The sequence below is a fragment of the Ruditapes philippinarum genome, unplaced genomic scaffold, assembly GCF_026571515.1.
Source record: "Ruditapes philippinarum isolate M1 unplaced genomic scaffold, ASM2657151v2 ctg472_1_1_1_1, whole genome shotgun sequence".
Classification (NCBI taxonomy): domain Eukaryota; kingdom Metazoa; phylum Mollusca; class Bivalvia; order Venerida; family Veneridae; genus Ruditapes; species Ruditapes philippinarum.
Window position 1 is genome coordinate 242408 of NW_026858712.1, and position 16335 is coordinate 258742.

A 16335-nucleotide genomic window follows, 5' to 3' on the forward strand; every position below is an offset into this window, starting at 1 on the left:
CACAGTCGTCATAAGTATCTCCAGAAAATAATTTACAAAATTAATAAAACAAAACACGATAAAGCGTATCCTTTTACGTAAATCCTAAACATTTTTATATCAACTGTTGGGCGATCGTCATAATAAAATTATTGTTAAGTCAGTTCAACTTGACAATGAACCTATGAGCATAATGTCACTTAAATAATTACTTATGTTTAAAATTTTAATTCGTAATTCGTGTGGAAAAGTGAGGTGAAGAAACGGTAAAGAAGTTCTATAAGTCACTGTTCTTTATATTGTTATATTTAAGTTGTGACAATGGTACATGTGCACTCTGTGTTTTAAGACAATCTCACTGTGACTTAATTAAAACAAGAAAAATAAAGAAAACGTAGAATATAGAGCATTGTGCTAAATGACATAAGCTGATAGTATACAATTAAAAGTGATAAATATCTAATCCATTTACCGTATCGTAATGCCCTTTTTATTATAGTACAAATGTCAATCGGTACATTGTTTAAGAATTCAATTGTTCTATACAGTGTAATACGTAACCAATTCAAGAGAAACGCTATATTCAATAAGAGTTTTTATAGAAATTGAATCGTTGATGCTTTTGTGATAAATATGTTAAAAGAAAGGTTCACCATGAAAATAATTATATAACGGTGTATCTTTATCACATTATTTAATGAAATAATTATCTTCCCGGTCAACAATATAACAAAGGCGCTGAAGTTATTTATTTTGAACAATGTAACTAACGTTCCACACTCTAATGGAACAGTTTTAATTCAATTTAATATAATATTGTGTTTGATGTAAGCATGCGATGTACACTATTTTCCCAAAGATTTGACGATAAGTTGCGAATGATGTACACTACTGCAATGTATCATTTTATTTCTAAGTGTATTAATTGTTCTTCCAAGACAATATTATATTGTATTGCATATTTGAAATATAGATTTATTTAAATACAATAATTTTATTTATTTTTTTATTCGGAATAGGTAAAATTGTTTCTTGTATAAGATGGTGTTTTATTCAGATGAGGGATAAAAACTCGTCTGTTGAAAATTTAGATAATAAATTACAAGTCTTGTTAAAAACTCGTGTCAGGAAACCCATGTACTGTATGATAAAGCATATCTAACACGCAAATCACGTGGGGTAGCCTAGACGATATATGAGTTGTGAAATAAGCTAGGGTTTCCGTCAGGAAATGGGTAGCAGGATGTTAAACATCACAAAACAAACATAAAATATTATTTTTAATATCTGTAGTTTTCATATTTTCCATCTAAGAACAAATATAGTACGAAGCAAAATATGGGATGATTATTTGTTATGATAAATTCATAATGAATTTGATCTAAATTTTTAGAGTATCAATAATGTTTTTACTCTAGCCAGTGAGTTACTGTATGAATCCATTTTTTTAAGATTTGTTTTTTTCTTCTATTCTGATTGAAGCTTAATAAGTTCTGTATGTTCGTGAACGTGGCAGGCTGGTTAAGATTGTTTACCTCGGATCACTTATCCATTACCGTTGTGTGTTCGGATCTAGTCCCGTATTCCTTCATGTAAGAAAGCTATTCCGATCTTGTAAGCTTACGTAACGTCGGTAGTTTCCATTCATGCATAAAATAAAGCACAACTTAAAGTTAAATGTTATTCTCTGCTAGTAAATGAGAAACCTTTCCGTGCTTTGCCTTGCGTCTTGTCTGTTTTGTTTTGGGGTCCTCCTGGGCTCCTTGCCACTGGTTATTGTGGCTTGGTCATGTGGGGGTTGCGTTTTTGAACGCCGCCTTTCCTTGTTGATCTTGTTACCATATTTTAAAAAGTCTTTTTGATTTTTAACAAAACCAAAGAATATAAAATTAGGTAAGGTCTCTGATTTGCTTTTTACCATTGGTTTTATATAATAGTTAGCATTGATAATAACGTTTTTCATTTTTTCTCTTGCAACATATACGTCTTATTTATTTTACTTTAAATTGAATCTCAGAGTTTGAGTTACTCAGAAGGGTAATAAATTGAAATAATGGCCTGTTTAAATAAGGTATAATAATATGCCGTGAATTACGACTCTCTTACAACATCCGTCACGAAACCATTTTAACGGATGATTTAGCACAGGAAGCACGCACAATCATGTGGCTATTTAGGAAATTCTGTAATTCTTTCCTTGAATTGATAGATTTGACCTGAACGATTTTAAATAAAGAGTTTTTTGCTCAATTCCAGTTGTTGTCGGATGTTTTGTTTGACGTGTATTTTGATTGTTATTTTTGTTTTGTTTTGTTGTTTGAAGGTATTTTTTTAATTTTCTTAATATTTTTTTTATAAATATATATGTTTATATTTTCATTTTTCAATGTAGGTTTATACATGTTATTGCTTTGTTTGTGTCTTATGCAATACATTGCATTGGTATTCTTTGCTATTTTCCTAACTTAGATTTTGTTTTGTTTTGTGTTTCCTTTACTTATTTTGAACGGTTAACATATCATACTTATGAAACAGATGCCCAAATTACAACGCCTTATTAATGGATTCTGTAAAAAGCATTGCATGAATAATTATATCTAGTTCAATATAAATAATCATAAGTCCATGCTTGGTCTGTATATTAAATAAGAACTTCGTAACGAAATACAAGCTTGGGCAGTATTATCTTATTTTCAAACTCTCAATTATAATATTATTTTTCTTAATGTCTATAATAGTTTGTTTATTTAGGGTTAAAAAATATTAATAAACCTTCCACGACTTTCTAATGCGGAAAACAATTAACTAATTGTATGGCTAAAGTGATGTTTGTCTTTTATTTCCGACACTTTTGACAAACATATCGCATACGTGTAATTTATTTCACGACATATTGAGTGAAAAATAGCAATCGTGTTTTAATCTCAAGACATGGTGAGTCAAAAAAGCAATCGTGTATTAATTTCAAGACAAGATGAGTAAAGACATCTAACGTGTATTTATTTCACATGTTGAATCAAAAATAGCTAACGTGTGTAATTTTCAAGACTTGTTGAGTCACAAATGGCTAATGTGTATTAGTTCCAAGTTATGTTGAGTCACATATAGCAAATGTATAATAATTTCAAGATATGTTGCACGTGTGTTTATGTCACGACATGTTGAGCCACAAATAGCACATCTACGCCTACAGAAGTGTAAACTATATCTATAAAAATCAAAGATAAGGCAACTTTCTTTTGATATCCGGTTAGAAAATAGTTTAATCCAAAACGAAAAAGTGTATACATTTCATTTCATATATTAATATACAATTCAAATGTTATGTATAATTAATAATCAGAATATTAATAGTCCGAAGCGATTAAAATGATAGCAAAATGTGACATAGTTTCAAAGAAGGATTAGCCTAATGTCAGAATCGAGAAGCGTTTTTGCAAGATTTTATTCTCTTTCTTATAAAATAATCCTTTGTGTGAGAACTTAAAGCGTTCAAACAGTTGCAAAATTATGTTCTGTATCATTATATACGTATAGATATGAACAAAATGATGGAGATTTTTGTGTCTACTCCATCTGACATTCTGTTACTTTACGTTTATCTTATCTTGTTTATTTAAATACATTTGCGCTACAGGTAACCTCAGACGATAACATTTATATGATAACTCTACGGTTAATGTGTTACTGCTAGCTTACCATTGCCATTGTATCGTAATACAATACTGATAACGAAAAATTGGTCTGTGATGTGTGAAAATGTCCTACATATGCCATTGTTAGACATGAAATACGTTATTTAGAACAAATTTACATCAGGCAGTCTGGTTTGCATAATGCTGGCAAATGGGGTAGCAAAATGTCTGTTAAAAACAAGAATAAAGATCATCAAGGCAAAGGCAACGTTTACAGGACGCAACCCCCGACACACCCAAGTAGGGCACCCAAAAGGCACCAAACCAAAACCTGGAGTAGACATAAGGGCTGTGAGATGAGAGGGACATGTCATGTGTGAAATAGTATAAACTAAAACAGGCCCATATGGGAATTAAAGGGACAAGGGCGAAAAAGGGAGGGGGTCGAAAATTGGAGGGTGTGTGAGAAAATACCTACCGTAAACGACAATCTTACAAGGCAGACATCATAAAACATGTAAACATTCAAAATAGTAAAGTCCTGTTGCTTAAATGTAACATTTTAGCATGATGTTTAATGAAAGTCATCACAAAGCATTAATATACTCATAGCTATTTATATAGCCCGATTGACATATAAGTACAAACTTCATCTCGTGCAATAAGACATCTGCAGAAACACCACACGCATCCTTCTTTCGCTCGGTCTACCAATTTGAATACCCCCGTAAATACGAGTGCTTCCGCAGTATGAAGGTCTGGTGTTATTCGGTTCGGATTGACAAATAAAATAAAACTGAAAACCTTAAAGAATGACCCAAAACGGGCAATTTTAAAGTTGAATTCTGAAATGATGCACGCCCGATATGAAAACAACTCTGTTACATACAATTTGATTTTAAACACAAGGTGGTAGTTTCGTTTTGGTTTTTATGTATCTTAAATATTCTCCGTCATTTGACAAAAAACAACACTTTGAACTTGGTTTAAAGTAGCAAAACAAAATAGAGTTATGTAATATAAAGAATTGAATTCAATAAATGAAATATTGATAACGAAGGAATGTCAGCTGATGATTAGAGACAGTATCAATTTTTTTGTAAGTTAATTTATATTCCTTGATTCAAATATTGATGGCAGTGTAAGCGCTGATTTGAAATATTCTAGATACAGGCTTCGTTATTTAGTATTCTAGTACATTACCAATGTCTTGCATTTATAAATTGCTTCATATATCGAATACGTTGGGCCATGTAATTCTTCCTTGTTAATGACAACTCCATTTTGTGCAAATGAGACACAAATTGAGTTGTGAGAAAAGTGTCCGTTTCCATACAGATTATGATATTTCATGATAGCTTGCTTCTAAAAGTAGACAATCATAACCACGATAATTATTATCAACAATGTTATTATTTCACAACAATAAGCATGTTTGATAATTATTACTTTGCCCACCGGAATGAACCATAAGGGCGAGCAATGATTTAATATAAAAGCGATTTTGTCACAATTTGACTGAAAATTATGTTCGTCAAGTTATTTCAGCGTGTGTTTACGACTGTACTATTATCTGAGACTCAAAACCATCACCCTGATGGATAGAAGGACATGACTAAGATTGAATAAGACCAGTATAAGGTAAAACACGCTGTAGTGTAACGCTCAGATCTGAATAAACTCAATATGAACAAGTCAACACAATATAAAGTTTATAAACGTCATATATATGTATTTATTTTATATGATTTACTGTTCACCAATACAACACAATTGCTTTAACAATGTCTTTAACAACTTAACAATTCTTATACCAATATTTAAAATAATAAGAATTAATGCCAATTGCGTATTTAGCATAATTTAACCTTAAGTGAGTGAGTCTGCTTTAACATCAAAAACTACACTAAATAATCAAATATTTCGCTCCCCTTATATACTAAAATACTTTACGCCTAAGATTTAATAACTTAATAATTCATAGAGTATATATGCATTTGTTGACAGCTAAACAATTAAATAACCCATTATATATGCACGATCTAAAGTACAAAAGGTACACTTCCCGTTTAGTGTTGACAGGTCTATTAATTAACTAAATTAAACATAGTATTCGTGACAGCTCATTAAATTAATATATCCGTCTATGCATACCGTTAACTAATTACCGGCTAATTACCGTTATCCTACAATATCTTCCCGACCAATTAAAAATACTTCCAGGTATTTTAAAATAAAACTTATTTAAAGAAAAAAATATGTCACTTTTAAGTATGAATGACTAAGAATAGGTTCAAGAGTGAAAAAGGAAAAAAATCGAACTCAAAAATAAAAAAAAAACTAAAGGTAAGCAATTGACATTTTACAATTTATATATAGCAAGAGATATAATTATTCATATACAAGTTTAAAATTGAAAGTAATATTACTTAAAACAAATCATATTTAATAGTTTTTTTTTTCTTTACATATTTCTGTTAACAAACATATAAGAATATAATTTTATATTAATATGAGAAAACAAGAAATGTTCCGTATATATAACTATTTTCACTGATTGAATTGTCCTAAAATAACACTGTTTTGTATTGCGAGAATAACACTTATCTGTCCTAAAAAAAACATAATCACTTTCTTAGTTTTAATTAAATTTTAACACCGGTATGTCCTAATTTTTTAAATTCACATTTTAAAATTTTTCTTGTTGACGAAAGCAGAATCTCCAAGAATAGAATTAATTACACTATGTATTAAATAAGAAAACACAAAATACACTTTTTATAAAATTAACACATTGTCTGTATAATTTGTCCATGAAACGTAGTTTCTTTTCTGCTTTTTGAATATCTATCCTGGAGATTATGCCTCCGTGTTAATCTGAAACGACATAAAATATAAAATTAAGAAACATGTACATGTAATGTGTATTAGCATGTGAAAAAAAATGAGAGAAAAAAAAACAAATATTTTAAATTAATCAGTGGAAGTCTTAAATTCCTATCATTTATATATATACAGAAATGATGCAGTAAAAATTGTTATCAAAGTAATTACTAAAAGTGTTAAAAAACAATAAGAAAATCAAAATAAAAACAATAAAAGAAATATATAAAACCCGTATAATACCCTTAACCAGAACCTGAAAATAGAAATCAAAGAACTATTAAAAATGTAAATAAAACTCTGTCACCAATAACGATATAAACAATGGTATTTAAAATTAAAGAATAAAATATAAAAAATCTGACCGAATAAGATTTAAAAGAAACTAAATGAAAGATTTTCCATGAAATACTTAATATCTAAATTTTCTTTTTGTTTTACTTAAAAATTTTTCGAATTTTCTTAAAATAATAATCTTTAACATAAAATAAAATAAATTTGGTGACGTCTTCTAATCCACTTCGTCCATTTTACATCTTTGAGCGGTCTGCCAGAGCGGATAAAGTGACTTGCTGTCGCATGTTCAGCTTTGTTCAATAACCGGTCGAAAATCGATTCCATGAACCGACAGTCATTGACAAGATTTCCCAACGCTACCGGTGTAATTTCCAGTTCTAGACAATGGTCGCAGGCCTGTTGATTTCGTGCTGCTACTCGTTCTAGAATGTCCCGTTCTGCCCGTAGGAGGAAGAAATGCCTAGTTAACTTCCCCGTTAAGTTTAGAACAGTTTTTGAATAACACCACGTAAAGTTAGAAATGATGTCAATTTTATGCACCACATGATGACTACATTGCGTGGCTGACTCACATATGTCACAATATGGTGCTGGCCGTTCCTCGATTGCACAAAGCACCTTAGCCACCAAATATTCAAAAAGATATGCTCTGAAGAGCATACCAACATTAAAGCGACGGATAAAGGTATTCATTTTCTTCACGGTAGTAACACTAAACTCAAAAAAAAACTGTAGATTTTCAAATGACACGAGTTGTTCAAACAATATTTCCTCCGAAAAAAATTCCTTTTTTTTAGCAGTTAGATGTAATAATTTCTAACACTGTTCCAAATTTACAAGTTCAAAATATAACAAGTCCTTGTAATATAAAAATAACACACTGTGAACAGTTTAAAATAACAAAGTATCAATAAGATATCCTTGTAAATGGAGTACAGTAATTCGCACAGAAAAAGTTTTACTACTGTACTGCAAAGATGGTGGAACAACGTTTTTATACGTTTCATTCTTAACAAACTAATTCGTCAAACTGATAACATTGTCATTTCTTTGACAGTTATTTATTATCTAATGTGCAACAAAAGTGCGTTTTATGTATATTTCAGACTTCACTCATTTATAATTATATGTTAAGTTGACAGTTCTCCTATTATCTTGAGAATATCTTCTGATGTTGACGTCTCTTTTACGTTAATGTTGTCTATCTGGAAGTGTCTACAATTTTGGATATAATGAAGAGAGGATAGAACCCTGAAGCTGCTCCATTTTTTCTGAAGAATTGTCGTCCATCTCTGACATCTTAGACACGAGCTTATAGAGTGATTTATCTCTACCCTTTGCATTCATTATCAACTCCGGACCATGACATTTAACAGAGACATATTTTTTTGAAAGACGTTTTCGTATGAAAAATACACTGATTAAAATCACAATGATCGAAAAAATAACCCCAGATATAATCAAAATAATGCCCCATAAAGGAAATGGTTTATCGCTATCTAACGATATCGTTTGTAGATAATGTAATTTAGAGACTAATGCTTCGAGCGGTATATGACTTATAGGTTTTAAATCAGTTGGTATCTTTATACTTGAAAAATGATGTAAGCTTTCATTTAGTGTCTGAAATAAATGGTTCTTTGATGTGTTTGACCAGAACAATGTATTTGAGTGCATATCTCCATTTAGAGAATGAACTGTGGAATTCTTATTGAACCAAGGCGTCAAAATCAGGTAATTATTAAAAGCTTTACAGTTTTGATTTAAAGAGATTATGGAAACCGGCGCTTTTGCTATTACTTCCTGTCTGTTTGTTTGTATATTGTCACATAATATTACAAACTTTAAGTCTTTGTCAGAACTAATAATCCATCGTCCATCAAGAATGTTAATAGCTTTTGGTAACCTTGCATTTGTGTCTACCATAATTTTACAGTTGTTACGAATGTCGTTGTCGTCTTGTAAAAATAATGCGGAAACACACATTTTGGAAACACTTCTTTGATAAATTGGAGCTGATATCTGACAATATTTCAAAAAATTATTTTGACAACTATCAAGTTCTTTTCTTGTTAAAACTGAAAATTTTGTTCTCGCCTTATTATAGATTAAACCCTCATATTCAAACTTGTATTTAGCAACTACAGACTCTGAAGAGTTATTCGGTGAAGTATACGCTGTTTCCATATTAAAAATTTTATAGACTTCGAATTTCTCATTTAATTCCGTAATAGGAATTTCAATTTGAATAAGTAAATGGTCTTTTATAAAACATTGTAGTGGTGCTTAAATGTCTGTAAAATTTGAACAATTGTGTTTTCGGGTCGGCTGGTAAGGCATAATTTTTGGGTGCATGGAGCTGAATATCTAACAATAATTGAAGTAAATAAGCTGGCGAAATTAAACTTGGAGTACACTGTGCTAAACTCAATACATCTAATTTATCTTTAAAATCGTTGATGTGCAAAGCTGCCAAGGAAACTGCAAATTTTATATCGTTTAATATTAACATAATGTGGTTGCTATTGACAGAATATGTTTTAAAACGTTCAAGACTTCTCTCAAAAGCAATTTTCCATTTATGTATTTGAGTTTCTACTGAAGTTAATGCATGGATTATTTCATTTATTTTGTTATGATTTTCCATAATGTGTGACTGAGAAACATTAAGAATAGAAAGCGAATCCTCCACAATATGCATGATATTTCTTTGTGTTGAAGCTAATTTATTAACATTTCTTTTAATAGATTGAACATCGTTATTATCCGCAGTACCAAATAAGAATCGAAATACTTTACCTAAGCCAAAAAATACTTCTTTTTTTGTTTATTAGTGTCACGAAAGGCTTAAAAAATCTGTGTATTGATTTAGTACGTTATCATATGTTAGTCGGAGATTATTGATGTCTAAATTCATGTCATGTATTGTCTGTAAATAAGGCAAAAAGTTATCTTCATCTTTAGTTTGTAAATAATGTTTTTTCATTTCAAGCAACGTTTTGTTAACTGTATCAACATTAGTAGAAATTTGAGTGAGATAAGTGCTGAATAATTTAGTATCATAAACTAAAATTGCGTTCCAATGCGCTTTTGTTATAGAAATTTCATTAACTTTTGAAAAAATAACATTATCATATCTAGTCATGGCCCAGGCAAATTGAAATAAGCAACTCAATATAAACATCTTCATGTCTGAAAAATAAATTGAATGCATTTTTTTTAAAGTAACATAAAAAATTTACTTTGATTCAAACAACAAAATCTGCTTATAGTATCTTAGATAAACATTCAACTAACAATTTATTGACAGATTGATGTTTAGAATCTGAAGACTGAGGCTTGGAGCGTTTGTGGAGAAAACGTTTTTTCTTTTGTGTTTGTATAGATGAAACATTAAATTCATAACTTTCTGTGTCAGAAGAGTAATGATTATTTACGAGTGACCTTGTTTGTACTTGACTTTCGTCTGAATCTGAGCTATTTGTTGACATTTTATGGCTAGAAGCATCACTTTTGTTACCTGTATAAGTTTGATTACGTAATTGACCGCGTAATTCGGATAAAGGTACATTGTCCATTTTGTCGCTAGTTAATGAGTCTGGTTTTGACATTTGATTTTCTTGTCTTAATTGTTTTTGTAAATGTGACAAAGGAACATGGTCTAACACGTCTGAATCGTCTAGTTGATGATTATATCTACGTAACACCGCGGGCGATGTTTGATTTTCATCATTATTTTCGTCCGTCGAATCTGAGCTATCAGAGTTACTTTCATTGGTCGAAGTTATGTCTTTGGGCGAACAACATACTGACAAGAACGCCCTCTGCCTGAAGGTTAGGAATATCCCAATCTAAAACATTTGCTAAACGAATCTGCCGTGCATGTACTTTATGTAATTTTGATCTAATTGACTTTTTTATAACATATGTGAGTGGAGCAATTTGCTCTATAATACGGTAATAGGGAAATCCATTTGAATCTAATTTACTTGACCTTTTAAAATTTTTGTAGTAAATCGGGTCGTTAATTTGAAAAGTAACGTCTGATCTATTTTTATTCGCATTCTCGACTCGTTTTCTTTTATTCTTTTTCAACATTTTGTATGTTGTTAGAAAAGCTCTATGGTTTTCACTTAATATGATTTGACTATAATCTGTGCCGTGATATTTTGCTCGAGGCTTCAGAAGTGCGTCGATTGAATCGTAGGATCCCTTCCATATAGATTAAAGAAAGGCGATTGCTTGTTCTGGTATGAAACCGAGAATCGTAAGGCGGCCAAAGTTAAGTTTAAGTGAATATCCCATTCTCTTGAATTATTGTTGACCAGTTTGATAAAAAATTTACTATGTCTCTATTTCTGCGTTCTAAAGCACCATTGCTAGTCGGCGAATAGGGTGTGGAGCGTACGTGTTTAATATTTAATTCTGCTAACATATTAGTAAAAGATGAATTAACAAATTCAGACCCGTTATCTGTAACAATCTTTTGGGACAAGCGTATCTACTGTAAATTTCTGTCATAAAGAAATGTACTATTGACTGGGCTGACTTATCCGGACTCGCAAATGCTTCAATAAAACCCGTGAAATGATCCAAAAACAGATAATAACCCTGTTCTTTGATGCAGTAAGCGGCAGCGGTCCCAATACATCTATTGCTATGATATGAAAAGGATATTTTTGGTGTTTCAGTTTCCATAAGTTTGGTTATTGATTGGTTTTAAATTTCTACTATTACATGCCACACACTGTTCTCCAATTGAAACTATATCTTTAATCATATTCCGCCAATAATATTTGACCTTTATAGTTGCAAAAAGTCTCTGTATTCCTAGATGACCAAAATTATGATAATTTGTCATTATCATTTGTTGTAATTGCCTAGGGACAAAAAGTCTTAATGAAGGCTCGTCGTCACAGTTCGAAATGTAATAAATAATGTTATCTAACTCAATATAATGTTTTTCCTCATGTTTAGACATTTTATTCTGTTGTAATTTTGATTTAATTAAAGCGATTTCTGGATCATTTTCTTGTTCAACTTGCATGTTTAAATTTTCTAAGTTTTTAACCGGTTCAACTATTAATTCATTAGGCTCATCTGCTAATTCGCTTATCTTCCTGACATCTACCTGATTTGTATTAATTGCATTACATTGTTTGATTTCATACATGTTATCTGGAATATCGCTGAAAATTTCTGACTCTGTCTCAGATTCAATTAATTCTTCCTGTGGCTTTGCTGGTCTACTTAAGAAATCTGCAACTACATTTAATTTTCCTGGGATATGTTCTATTTTACAATTATAAGTTGATAACACAGTTGCCCACCGCTGTATTTTTTTATTGTTAAAAGGCTTATCTAGAATGTGGATTAATGATTTCTGATCAGTATAGATAGTGAATTCTGCGCCATGTAAATAATGATGTAGTTTATTTACACAGTAGAATATTGCCAAAAATTCCTTCTCAACTATGGAATATTTTCTTGGCGTTTTATTGAAACGGTGTGATATGAAATAAATTGGCTTCTGATTAACATAAGAACCTTTGTCGTTTGGTTCACAATCCTGAGATAAGACCCCCGATAAACATAATTCACTTGCATCACAGTACAGTTTATAAGGCTTATTAATATCAGGAAAACCCACATATGGAATTGAAGTAAGACTTTCCTTCAATAAATCAAAACTTTCTTGACATTCCTGTGTCCAGTTAAACTTAATATTCTTCCTTGTTAAGTCAATTAGAGGCGATATAATTTCTGTGTAACTTTTTGTTCCAGATCTAATCATAAATCTATAAAATCCAGTCATACCCAAAAGTGAGCGAACCTGTTTAGAACTAGTAGGTGGAGATAATCTTCTTATAGCTTTTATTTTGTTTTGATTTGGTTTAATGCCATGGCGATTAACCACGAAACCTAAATATTCAATTTCAGCCTGTAAGAATTGACATTTCTTCAACTTGAGTTTTAACCTATGTTGCCGTAACCTCTGGAAAACAGTTTCTATATGCTTTAAATGATCCTCGTAATTAGAACTAAATACAATTATATCATCGATATAACTGATAGCAAAATCATCAGAGTCTTTAAGAACTATCTTCATTAAAGCCTGAAAATAACCTGGAGAGTTTGCTAATCCAAAAGGTAACCGCTCATATCGATACATGCCAAAGTTTGGAGTTGAGAATGCTGTTTTTTGTTTATCTTTTTCTCTAATAGGTATTTGGTGAAAAGCACTCGCTAAGTCAAGACTCGTAAAATATTGACAATGTCCAAGTTTGGCTATTATATCCTCAATACGAGGCAATGGATACGCTGTATTGTCTGTTATCTGATTAAGTTTTCGAAAATCTACGCAGAAACGCTTGGAGCCGTCAGACTTTGAGACAATGACCAGAGGGAATGACCATGGCGAGTGACATGGTGTAATAATGCCTGCCTGAAGCATTTGTTTTATAGCGTCCGATGTATCTTGAAGATTTTTAAAAGGAATTCTATATGGCTTTAATTTAATTGGTGGATGGTCACCTGTGTCTATTTTCATTTCAATTGTATTAGTACCTATCAATTCTGAATCATCTTTAGCAAAAACATCTCTATTTGATTTTAAAAAATCTTTAAGCATATTAGCGTGCTGAACTGGTACCTGAATATCATCAAAAAAATCTGGCTCACACGTGTTTTTTAGTACGTTCTGAGTTATGGATGATATTTCATATCTGTCAACAACCTTTACCTGCGCGAGTGAAGTACCTGCCCTTAACCTAATAGATTTGTGAGTATTATTTACTATCATGACAGGTATTTGCCTATGGCTATGAAGGTATACCACTGAATCTATAATTTTTACCTGAGGTTCAGAATTTATGTCACAGTCAATTTTGCCGGACAATTCATATGGAACATTTTCCTTTAATAAACCATGATAATATTTTAATTTTCCTCTTACTATGTGTGATGTTTGAGGTTGTAAAACACAATCATTTTCGAGTCTAACAATAGAAGCTACGTGTATATCTTCCTCTAAAGCAATATAATGGTGATCAATTCGTAAACAATTTAAATCATAATAAAGTCGAACACCATTTTTCGACAAAAAATCTCTCCCTAAAATAGCGCTTCGATTAATATTTTCTACCACAAAAAATTTATGTGTTTTTCTTTACTGAACCAATTTTAAATGTAAGATCTATACAACCTTTAACGTGTAAAAATTGACCATTTACAGACTGAAGATTCGCGGATTTATGAATTAATTTTGGTTTATTTTTGAGTGACAAATAAGATCTAAATGATAAAATCGATACTTCAGCACCTGTATCAATAAGGCTTCTAAATCTAACATTTCCAATTTTTATAAAACAAGAATTAGGATTACCGCAAATTGCAATATTGAAAACACGTGACTTCTTATTTCTCCTATTATCGACTCTATAATAAGAGTTAATTAGTTTTTTCGTGGCGTATAACGCATTTGTGTTTTACATTCCTAGCGATGTGACCTTTTTGCCCGCAGCTAAAACAAGTAAGTTTAGATTTCCAGTCTTGTTTTGCTAATTGTCTGTCCTGTGTATATCTGTCATTATTACCAAAATTTCCCCTAGGGTAATATCTCTGTCTGTAATTATCATTATTTTGCCTAAAATACCTTTGTTGGTTGTCATGAGGTCGGTCTGATGATCTATATTGACCGTTATTCGAGGTAGAGTATCTGATATCAGAATTTACCTGTAATATTTGCCTAGGTTTTTTTCTACAATCAGAAATATGATGACCTGGTTTTCTACAATAAGCACAAGTTCGGACTTTAAAATGATCAATTTCCATAGGTTCTTGCCCTGGAGAAAGGTGATATTCAGAGGAATGATGGTTATTTTGAAATCTTAAATTAAACCTAGTTCTTAAATTTTGTTCATTCATAGCCGATCGAACTGCATTTTGTAAAGTATCTGGATTATCTCGCATGACTTTCATCTTGAGATAATTTTCACGTAACCCGTCCGTAAAGAACATGATAATTTGTCTTTCAATCAGAGCTAAATTCCCGTCAGTTCCCCTATAAGCTATTTCCGCTAAAGATAATAATCGTTCTGCAAAAAGTTGAACATTTTCATTTTTGTTTTGTTTCATTGATCGTAACAAAGAAAATGCGTATTGTGGATCTTGAATAATGTCAAACCTTGAACCTAATTCTGTTTTGAATTCATCCCATGTGCTGTCAGGATGATCTCTTAAATGTCTATTAATAAAATCACTAACCGAATTTTTACTTGACTGATACGCGACAAGCTTTAATCTTTCCTCAGGTACCCTATTTAATACCCCAAATTTCTCAATACTCTTAATCCATAATTTAAAATCCCCCGGATCACCTTGAAAAGCCGGGATAACTTGGGAAATACTTTGTGTGCCAACATAAGAGCTAACATTACTTAGTTCCCTACTTAAATTCTCAAAAATTCTAGCAATATCTGGTTCTGCCATAGTCCTAAGCCAACAACAAATACAAAAAAACAGAGGATAAAAGACTCACCGAATCTCGTGTCTGGCTCCGCTGGAAACTGGTTCCCGTGGCTGATCGAATAATGGCCCCCTTCGTCGTTGTGTTCCGCAAAAAACTTCTGGTGTATCGAATCCTGTAGTCACTAGAGCACCAAATCGTCCCTTATAGTGTAACGCTCAGATCTGAATAAACTCAATATGAACAAGTCAACACAATATACAGTTTATAAACGTCATATATATGTATTTATTTTATATGATTTACTGTTCACCAATACAACACAATTGTTTTAACAATGTCTTTAACAACTTTACAATTCTTATACAAATATTTAAAATAATAAGAATTAATGCCAATTGCGTATTTAGCATAATTTAACCTTAAGTGAGTGAGTCTGCTTTAACATCAAAAACTACACTAAATAATCAAATATTTCGCTCCCCTTATATACTAAAATACTTTACGCCTAAGATTTAATAACTTAATAATTCATAGAGTATATATGCATTTGTTGACAGCTAAACAATTAAATAACCCATTATATATGCACGATCTAAAGTACAAAAGGTACACTTCCCGTTTAGTGTTGACAGGTCTATTAATTAACTAAATTAAACATAGTATTCGTGACAGCTCATTAAATTAATATATCCGTCTATGCATACCGTTAACTAATTACCGGCTAATTACCGTTATCCTACAACGCGAAAGAGAAAAACATTAAAAATTAACTTAAATGAAGGGCCACCGAGGGCAGTAAACGGGATTTGTTTTATAGTTTTTAAAGTTTCATTGCAACGATATAAATATTGTTATTATATCTTCATATGTTCAGTGAACACAAACACTTTTTCAAAGACATAGATTCAGTAATAAAAATATTGCACCTAATTACTCGTTTATACTTTAACCGTAATGACTTTTTATAAAGTAATGAAATAGAGAAAACAGAATCCCTAAAGAAAGCCCAACACGGCTAAATTGTAAAATGTTGCAAGCTCGGTTTGACTGAGCCTGTCCATTGACGGTAAA

General features: G+C 31.3%; 1 protein-coding gene across 1 annotated transcript; it reads right to left on the reverse strand.

The window, feature by feature from the left end:
• Positions 1-5961: 5961 nt before the first annotated feature.
• Positions 5962-16000, reverse strand: LOC132754023 (uncharacterized). Its single transcript, XM_060744611.1, has 2 exons — positions 15334-16000; positions 5962-9986 (listed from the first exon to the last, which is right to left on the reverse strand). Exon 2 carries the CDS (start codon positions 8979-8981, stop codon positions 8010-8012), a length of 972 nt encoding a protein of 323 aa, XP_060600594.1. The 5' UTR covers positions 8982-9986; positions 15334-16000; the 3' UTR covers positions 5962-8009.
• Between the last annotated feature and the right edge of the window lie 335 nt (positions 16001-16335).

What these genes read in the sequence shown, in the direction of transcription:
- LOC132754023 (XM_060744611.1), bottom strand. Translation starts at nt 8,981, where the DNA reads ATGGAAACAGCGTATACTTCACCGAATAACTCTTCAGAGTCTGTAGTT.